The sequence below is a fragment of the Medicago truncatula genome, chromosome 1 (assembly GCF_003473485.1).
Source record: "Medicago truncatula cultivar Jemalong A17 chromosome 1, MtrunA17r5.0-ANR, whole genome shotgun sequence".
NCBI lineage: Eukaryota > Viridiplantae > Streptophyta > Magnoliopsida > Fabales > Fabaceae > Medicago > Medicago truncatula.
Window position 1 is genome coordinate 41,894,256 of NC_053042.1, and position 10,175 is coordinate 41,904,430.

General features: G+C 35.4%; 1 protein-coding gene across 1 annotated transcript; it reads right to left on the reverse strand.

Moving 5' to 3' along the window:
* Positions 1–1,132: 1,132 nt before the first annotated feature.
* LOC11405950 (phytochrome A) lies at positions 1,133–6,387 on the reverse strand. The gene is made up of 5 exons (XM_013613649.3): positions 5,945–6,387; positions 3,368–5,434; positions 2,438–3,254; positions 1,987–2,277; positions 1,133–1,506 (listed from the first exon to the last, which is right to left on the reverse strand). Exons 2-5 carry the CDS (start codon positions 5,421–5,423, stop codon positions 1,296–1,298), a joined length of 3,375 nt encoding a protein of 1,124 aa, XP_013469103.1. The 5' UTR covers positions 5,424–5,434; positions 5,945–6,387; the 3' UTR covers positions 1,133–1,295.
* Positions 6,388–10,175: the final 3,788 nt, after the last annotated feature.

The window sequence follows — 10,175 nt, forward strand, 5'->3', positions numbered from 1 at the left end:
CTAATGTAGAGTTTACATGCAGTTCCACGTTGTAACATATCTCGCTTTTTTATTTTAGATCAAAAAAGTCATGTTTTAATTCAGTTTGACACAGTAAAACAATCCAACCATTTATTTTAATAGGATTGATAGAATATTTATATTGAGGCATATAGTTAATTAAGTAAAGTAAAATGCAAAATTACACTTGCCATCTCATCACTTAATTCATATTCCTTTAAAAAAAAAAAACTTAATTCATATAATGATTTGGTCTTTTATCCTTTCTTTTCATGTCATTTTTGTCCTTTTGATCATATGCATATTGATTTTTAAGCATCAAATCTAAAGTTCATACGAAAACACGAGTACATGCTCGTAAATTTGAACACTAAGAACTCATATTATAATAAAAAAAATGATCAGAATGACGTAAAAAAAGATAAAAGATGAAATTATTACTGAAATTAAGTTAATGGACGACGAGAGTAATTTTACCTAAATAAAACTATTATGTCCGTTAATTAATTCATTCTATTTTTTTCTTAAGATTTGTGTAAAAAGTCTTAAACTATGATTAATTTGGAGTAGATCGAGTATGTACTAATAATGTAAAAACAATGGCTAAACAGTGGAGACAAGAAGAAAATGGTCATGCTAACAAATATCCTAAAGACGTTGTTTAAGGACTCTAAATACCAAAATATAATTTATTAGATAGAAATCAATGTCATTGTCCCCGTGAGCATAGCTCAGTTGGCAAGGACAATGCATTATTATATGCAGGGGCCGGAGTTCGAACCCCGGACACCCCACTTATTCACTTTAAAAGTGAATTTCTAGCGACTAGGCTACCTGACTAAAAAAAAAAAAGAAATCATTGCCATTAAATGTGGTCTAACGTTTCATTTTGCAACAAGGAACCAACAATTAACCAAGCAATTGAGCTCAAATGGTTAATGAACTTTACGAAAGACAAATCATTTGAGAGAACCTGAGTTCGATTCCTAGGTAGAACATTTGTTTGTCAGGCTATCCTTATCTCGCGGGATTACCGGTGCCGCTTTCTCCTCGGAACCGTAGGTTAACGCCAAAAAAAAACAAACAATTACTCTCTTTGTAATTAAAAAAAAAAAAGGAACCAAGAATTGAATTTAGATAGAAAGAAAAAAAACGAAAAGCTTGACTGAGAATAGGTGAAGGAGATTAATACATATATCTACAACATACGTTACAACAAGTTAAAGAAACCTGAAACATAAGAGTTACATTGAACAATTTCATGTTGTGTCCTCTTTTATTATTTTTCCAAAACTTTAACCTCTCAACTTTTGGGCTGCTGCAAGTTCAACAGATAGAATAAAAGATGATTTTCCTGCTTCTTTTAAATAACGAACATCGCCGTTCATAAGCTTTAACAATTTTCTACTGATGTGTAGGCTAATACCCTCCTCTGATTCTAGCCCATTATTTCCAAACATCTGGTTTAACACTGCTTCTGCCACCCCATTTCCACCATGTGTTATGCTACACAAAAATAAATACAAAAGACATATTAGTTTAAGCTTAGCTTGTAACACAAGTTTCTTCTTTCCTTTCTATCTATTCTAAGAAAAGTCGGTCTGATAATGACACGTGGTGGAATTTCACGCATATGTTTTCTGCTATTTATCCTTACGTCGGTGCAATATTGCATGAGATACTTACTAGGACAAGAAAAATACAAGTTTCTTATGTTCCTAAGGTAGTGTCCTAGCACAAGAGAACTAGGTGTTAATGTGACATCATGCATCAATTAATGCAACATTTTTTCTCTCGCATGTTGCGAGCTTCTGTTAGTTCTGTTAAGCTAGTTACTTATGGTTATGAGCTGAAAAACTTAAGCTATCTGAGTTCTGCATGGTAAATTCATAAACAATTGTATGATACTATTTTTTATAACCCAATTTAATTCATATTTTACCAGATTAAATAAGGAGTTTGAAATGGTTGAGTATGGAAAGTTACCTGAGCTCCAAATTAACAAGATGGACAGATTTCCCTAACTGTTCTTTAGTTAGAGTGGCTGCTATAACAACCTGACCTCCATTTGGTGTGGAATTGATGGAAATCAGTAAGAAGTCAGCCAAGACCTGCTGAAGTCTAAGACTATCACCATACAAGGTTTCCATCGCGATATGCTCCGCAACATCATTCACTATTCTGATACTCCTTGTGTTACTCCTATTCATGACTTGACTAAGAGAGGTCACCAGTACCTCATGCAGAGTGAATTCAGCCATCTCGAGATCCAAGTACCTGTTAAAACATACATGAAGAAAAAGAAGATGTCGAGTTAAATGATGTCAGAGACTGTTGTATTTGGTCCTGTGTTCAAATTTCACACCACATGAATGCAAGGAAGAGTTATAAAAAAAAAAATTGATGAACAAAATATTTATTGATATCATTATCATACCCATCAATGATGCTGTCTAGATCCGAGTCATCGAGAATTTTGCTTAGCTGGCGCTGGCACTGAGAACTAGTGTTCACAATTCGTTTTTGTTCAGTTCCCAACTCAGTATTCTCCAACATTTTACTGGAAAACACAATCCCTGACAAAGGATTCCTGATTTGCCTTCTCATATAAGTTAATACTTTCAGTCTCTTGAGAGCGGTTTGTTCAGATAGGCGCTGAATATGTAATGCTTGTTGCAGCTCCGGGCTAGCTAGCTGCAAGAAACAGAATACCCCGGTAACTAGGCCCTCTGCATCTATTTTCTTACTCACAGAAAGTAGGCACTCTACATACTTTCCCTTCCGAGAGAGAAAACCAAAAGGAACCTTTTCTGTTTCCAAACCAGTCATGGCTTTATTAAGTACAATGCCGAAATTAACGAAAGCTTCTTGATTCTTTAGACGACAGCAAGACATATGAGTTCCGAAAACCTCTCCTAGAAGCATTTTATCCATCACCTCCTCTCGCTTCCATCCAGTTATCTTTATCATAGCTGCATTCCACTCACAACACCAGCCAAATTCATCTGTACCGAATATAGGAGGGATTAATTGATTAGGGTTCTGTACAATTGCCTTGTAATCTCCTTCAATTCGGGTGAATTTGTCCATGACTGTCTTCTGAGCAGTTATATCTTGGGCCACAAAACAAACTCCCACTACATTTTCATGAAGATCCCTGCTTGCACAAGCATTAACTATCAAACTAATAGGACCGCAATCCGTCTTAGACCCGTGTGTTTTGATCTCGAATTGAACATTCTTCTCTTCTTGACCTGATTACATTATAAGAGAACAAAATCAACAATTAAAATCCTAAGGCTTGAAAAACAAAGAAAAGAAAGGAGCTTGAGTAAAGATAATAAGATGGAAAAGGAGAAAGACATACCCTGTAGTGCCAGATTAAGCATCTTCTTAACTATATCCGTTGAAGAATCCTCAACAAGTGTGAGCAAATGTTTTCCAATAGCTTCGCCAACCGGAAGACCTGTCAACTCGGAAATTTTGATATTCCAACCATTGACCATCCCATCAACATCCACTGCCAAAATAGGCACTGTTGCTGTTTCAATTAATCGAACCATCTCACTTGTCACTGCTTCTAATTCCTGCATCCCTTCGATCTTCAAATCATTTAGTCTTGTATTGATTGCCTTTGAGTTTAAATCAATCATATCTGTATCTTTGGACGCGTTTCTCAGTATTAACTGTAACGAATGAATAGCATCCATTTCAAAGTCTTTCCATGGTATGCTCCTAGCCTTCACAACTTCGAGGAAAGCCTTAAATGATGATCTTGGATGCATCTTCCTACCATCATCCTGTTCGCCAGGTTCATGCTTTGCACCACCCCATCGGATTTCTGCAGCGGTGTGCGACCTAAACCAGAAAACTATGTCTTTTGAAGTTATTCTAACAGCTGCCATTCCACATACAGTATCATTAAGTTTAAGAGCCCCTGGAAACCCTGCATCAGACAAGCTATCCGTACTCAAACCAGTCGAATCCGTATGGTACTCGGACATCCATAAAGCTATCTCTCTTATCTGAGGTTCACTCGGCGTCGCTCCTAATATCCATAACTTGTTTCTATACAAGAGTGCAGCCCCATCACATTTCACTAGATCCATTATATTAGGGCTTTGTGATACAATACCTAAGGGTGCATCTCGCATCAGCATATCGCACAACAGCGTCTGTGTGCGCAGGATATTCTTCTCAAGAATCTGAAATTCTAATTCTATTTCTTTGTTCACATGGATGGCAAATACTTGAGCCAGAAATTCACAAGCATACCTTAGAGGAAAAGGAACAAACCTTGGTGTAGTGTTATGACAAACTACCAAACCCCAAAGTCTCTTTTTCTTTTGTGGGAGAACTGCATCAGCGCTATCTCCATCTTCATCGCTGTCATTGACTACTACAGCCATAACCAAGGAAGCAATTGAATCCATGTTAGCCATATACTGCAAATGGCAACTATGTGGGGCCCTTAAGGTCGAACCACACAAAGTCAAATCAAATGGGAGTTTTTCGTCTTGAAGAACCTTCACATGTTTTGCGTGACAATCAACTATCATACGGACCTTGTTCTTCATAAATAAAAAGCGCGCAGCCTGGGGAATATCTGTGGCCGGATAGTGCAATCCTAGATATGGCTCTAGGCCTGTCTTTGTTACCTCAGCAATCACCTCCCCATGATCATCCTCGTGAAATTTATAAGCCATCACCCTGTCATAACCCGTTAGTTCAAAAACTTCTTGAACCATTGTATCGCAAAGCCTTTCCATGCTGCCACTAGGCAAAGATTGCAATCTTGTAATTGCTTTAGCAGCAAGTTTGTAAGACTGTAATGCGCCTGCTGCAGTCATGGGAACTTCGTAAGGCTTCACTGGCTCAAAGTCAATGATCAAACTACCTGTAACACGGTGAATGATCGCATAAAATGGCTTCCCAGAAGTCTTGCAATGAACAAGGATAGGGTTAAGAAGCGAAACCTCCGCAAATCCCAGTGCCTTCTGTAGCGCAGAAGCACTCGGTGCGGTGAAGATAGTTCTTATGTCAGTTCCAATGCCAAGGGCAGGGTGGTCACCGACACTAGGGACAGCATGACTCACCATGGTCAGCATTTCGGGTGCATTCTCACTGTATGCAATAACCTTGCACGTTTTCTCGTCTAAAGCTAGCAAGCAACCAAAAGGCTGGATCTGCTTGCCTCTTTGTATTGTATTGAGGTAAGCTGTTGTTACTTTGTTGGACCTCGGTTGATGCTCTCCATCAACTGAGCCAGAGACGCGCACCGAACTTGAGTAGTCAAAGGAACTACCAGACTCCTCAAAAGTTGCATGAAGTTTTGCATCTACCGTCGTCTGAGCAATAATCCTAGCACTATTTCTTGATCTCCCTGAGTTGTTGGATGATTGGCTAGGCCTTGTGGTCGACATTTTATCACAAACTGCATTTACAATGATTAAAAAAAAAAAACAACAACATAACTACCGAGTTAATCCAAACCATATAAGAATCATCACTGAGCATATGTGATACTGCAGAACTTTTGAAGTCTATTACTAATTTACTTGAATGTCAATCTTTGTAATTGTAACTCTCCTCATAAAACATGTTAAGGGTTCAATCAGCACTCTCAATCATAATACTAACAATTATGTAAGGTTTTAATTAGTTATAATTTGAGTTGTGACCCAATCATAGAAGAAAATAAACAAAACTCACACATCAAGTGAAAGATGACAGTATAAAAATTGGTTGTAATCATTAATAATCATAACTTTCAGAAAAAAATTGATTAGTACTGTCAGTTGATTCTATAAACAATGATGACACCAAACAAGTCAGAAACAAATCCATCATTACAATCATCAAACAATTGTATCTCTTTCCTTTTACAAAACAGAAACACATGAAGCAAATTCAACAAGACAAGAACAAATAACAACTAACTAACCTTGTTGGAAGGGAAAAACTTGGTTGATGTGAAAGAGTAAGTACAAGAAAGGAAGGGTTAAAATAACCAATTGTATGTGACTACCATACCATACCCTGCACCTGCAGCAGCAGCAGCAAGCACCGCCCTTGTTTGTCTCCCACCCAGCTGGAGCCTCTACTTCACAACTCCAACCAAGCAAGGTCAGTATAATTCAGCACACAATTGTGACTGAGAAGGGACCGCCATCATGCCATAAATACTATATAATATATCAATTTTTTATGGTGCCCCCCATGTGAAGATGGGAAGGAATGAAATGAATAAAGATAAATAAAGAATATAAAAATCAAATCATCATCCAACACTTAGATAGATTCACTCATCACACCAGCATCCATCTACTTGGTGCTGTTTTTATTATTATAATAGTATATGTAAAAAAATATCTAATTTGGGCAAGTTGATTGTTTGGCTTTGTTCCTAAAATAGATAAGAAAAAAAAGAAAGTTAAATAATGCATGATAACACATACACTTAATTAAACAACAAACATGGTAGTTACTGTTACTGCTTGCTTCCTTGACTTTCCTTCCTTTTTCTCTAACATCACTCAATTCACTTACCATCTTAGATTTCATGTCGGCTCTTAATTTAAATTTATTTTAATAGGGGTCATTAACTTTTTTTTAATCATGTAACTCGTAAGTTCGTCGTATTACCGGACTATCGCAATAAAGCATTTGTTTTTTATTAGGATTGTGTCACGTCCTAAATAGATGACTTTTTTCTAACCATATTTAACTTATAAGCGCGTTGTATTACCACATTCTCGCAATAAAACATATGTTTTTTTTATCAGATTGTGCTACCTTTTAAATAGACGACTTTTTCAAACAATATTTAACTCGTAAGTGCATCGTATTACTTAACTCTCGCAATAAAGTATTTGCATTTTTTTTTATCAAGATTATGCTATCTCCTAAATAGATAGCTTTTCTAACAATATTTAACTTGTAAGCGTGTCGTATTACCGCATTCTCAAATCGACAAAAAAACATCTATATTTTTATCTAAATGTGTTACCTCTTATATGAACAATTTTAGAAGTTAAACTCAATTTCTTTTCCTAAAAAGAATCATATTGTCAATTCTTTTAACACCACTTTGGTACAATGTTCAATAATTATTTTTTTGGTACATGTAGGGTTCATAAATCATTGAGTTTTAAGTCCTAATTCCCCACCCACAATAATTAAACATAAAAAATTGCTAACTAAAGAAAAGTAGTGGAAAAAAGTTAAGATATTTATTAATAAAATTTTTATTTAATTATGAGGTGGATGAATTTGGTTGGATGGGGTCCAAGTCCCATACATTGGATATGGAGAAAGGAGTAAGTTATGGGTGTCACGTGCAAAGGCTCAAAGTTTTGGTGATATGCGGCTAAGTAAGTAACACAAATGCCATGTCATCATATCCTTTGTTTTTAATTGGTGGACACTGTTTATATCTCGATATCACATTCATCTCTTAGATCACATTCACAGCTAATATATCTGTCTGACATAAATAAACTTTCATCAAATTAGCCCATGCCTCGTGTACCACTGTAACGTTACTGACTCAAAGGAAATGCCTCCATATATACTACTCAACTGCATTATTAATCGGTTTCGGGTTTCCTATCCTTTAAGATTTCTTCCTTTTTTTTTTTTTTTTTTTTTTATAAAAAATAAAAATAAAAATTCGGTTTCTTAATTTATTTTATTTTACATTTCTTCTTTGGTAAGTTCTTGTTGTTTATCTTTATGTAAATAGAGATGTAAAAAATGGGACGAGTTAATAGGTCAGTCCATTAATCGACATTTTGGGTTGGGACAGGTTTAAAAAGCTAATCTAAAATGTACTCGAACATTTTTTGCCCATATAAAAATGGGATGGGGCTGGTCTATTGAATTGAGCTTTGGGCCAGCTCATTATCAATATTTCCGTCTGACTTTTATTAAAAAACATTGTATTTTTTAAAAAAATGATCAACTAATTTAAAATTTATTAACAAAAACATGAGTAAAATGTCACCGTAAGCATAACTTAGTTGACAAGGACATGCATTGTTATATGCTAGGGCCGGAGTTCGAACCCTAGACACCCCACTTATTCACCTTGAAAAATGTGAATTCTAACTACTAGGCTACTTGACAAAAAAAAAACATGAGTAAAGAACTATATATTTGAGTAAGGGTTCATATCGAAATAAAATCGTAGATTTGAATCTTGAAAATTTATATGCCAATTGACCAAAAGAACGAAAATAACGTGAGAAAAAAATAAAAAATGAAATTGTTATTTCAAATTAACTTAATGGATGATGAGAGTAATTTTGCCTATTATTTTTATAATAAATGAGTATATATAGTGAATAAATCATGTATGTTCCTTTCAAATTGATTAGATCAAATCAATTTTGTATGTGACCCAACTCAATCGACAATGTATAAATTAAATTAGCCTTAATATTTTGTGTGTGTAAGTGTTTAGATGACTTTAAAACCTATTTTTGGTCCGACTGTTGGGTGGGGGCGGTCCCACTTAGGGACAGGTTTAGGAGGTTGTTTGATTTATCAGTTTATAAGGAAAAGACGGTGGCGGAAATGTGTTTATTAGGTTGGGAGGAAGGTGGAGATGCTTGGGGGTGGCGGCGTAGGTGGTTGGCTTGGGAGGAGGACCTAATGAAGGAATGTATATCTTTGCTTTCTAATGTTATTTTGCAGGAAACTACTACTGATATATGGCAGTGGCGTCCTAATGTGGTAGATTGATACACAGTCTGTGGTGTGTATCAAATGCTTATGAGGCAGGAGATGCATAATCACGATGAAGTTATTGACGCAATTTGGCATAAAAATGCTCCTTTGAAGATTTCAATTTGTGTGTGGTGACTTCTTCGCAACAGGTGGCCTACAAAGGATAATTTGGTGCGACGTGGTATTATTCCGTTTGATTCTCATTTATGTGTGTTCGGTTGTGGTAATAACGAAACAACAAATCACCTTTTAATTCACTGCCCGACTTTTGGTGAGTTATGGCATCATGTAAAAACTTGGATTTGAGTGGATACGGTGGATCCCCAACATATTATGGATCATTTTCACCAATTTGCTTACTCTTCGGGAGGTTTTAAACCCCGATCCGACGATCGTTTTTGCAGCTTATTTGGTTATTCACGGTTTATGTGCTTTGGACTGAAAGGAATAACAGACTGTTTTCCAACAAATTAACATCTATTATGCAGCTCATGGAAAAGGTCAAAATTACTTCATGGAATTGGCTGAAAGCCAAAAAAGTTTGTTTTCCTTTTGGTTACCATTTGTGGTGGCAGCAACCTCTTGCATGTTTGGGCATTGGTTGACTGTCTTTTTTTGTACTATTCAAGATGCTTGTTGTTTTTTGTTCTGCTCTTCTATGCACTCCTTGTGCTAGATAGTAGAACCGTTTCATTGTGGTAATATATCTCATTTTTGTTTGTTAAACAAAAATGTTTAGATGACGTTTACCACTCATTTTATGGACAAAAAGAAATATTAGATCAGTCTTTAAATTAAATTCAAAATCACAACCTTTATATTGTGAAACTAAAAAAGAATGTAAAGGAAGTTAAATTATTGATTTGGTGAAATTTACTTAGATTCATCAAAAAAGAAATGGGACTGACAGGAATTAATCCACATCACAATACAAAAATTCAATGTTTTTTAAGTGACAATAAAATTGAATGTTGGTAGCAAAATGTGATAGGTAAATGCAAGAACCGATGAATAAAAAAAAGTATTCTCTTCAGTCACAATTAAAAGGAAAAAAATTACTTTTTAAATTCATTAAATAAGTGATGTATGTGACCTTTAATATAGATCACATACATCATTTATTTAACGAACCTAAAAAGTAATAACGTCAAGGTCGTTAGTAATTCGCCCATGATAACTACTATTATCGACAAGACGACAACCAATTAATGGATAAAGGTACGTACTAGTTTTGATGATAACGACTTTAGCAAGACGGTTATTTTCTTTTTTGAAACTTCAAAGGTCGACTAATCCAAAATCCAAATGAACAATAGTAGTATAATCGTTTACTGGTATCAAGTCAAATTATAAGCAGAACAAAGTCAATTTTCCGGGATCATCCACCAGTCATCTATGTCATTTTCCAAGTATAAATGCATTAAGACACATCTCTTTCAAATAAT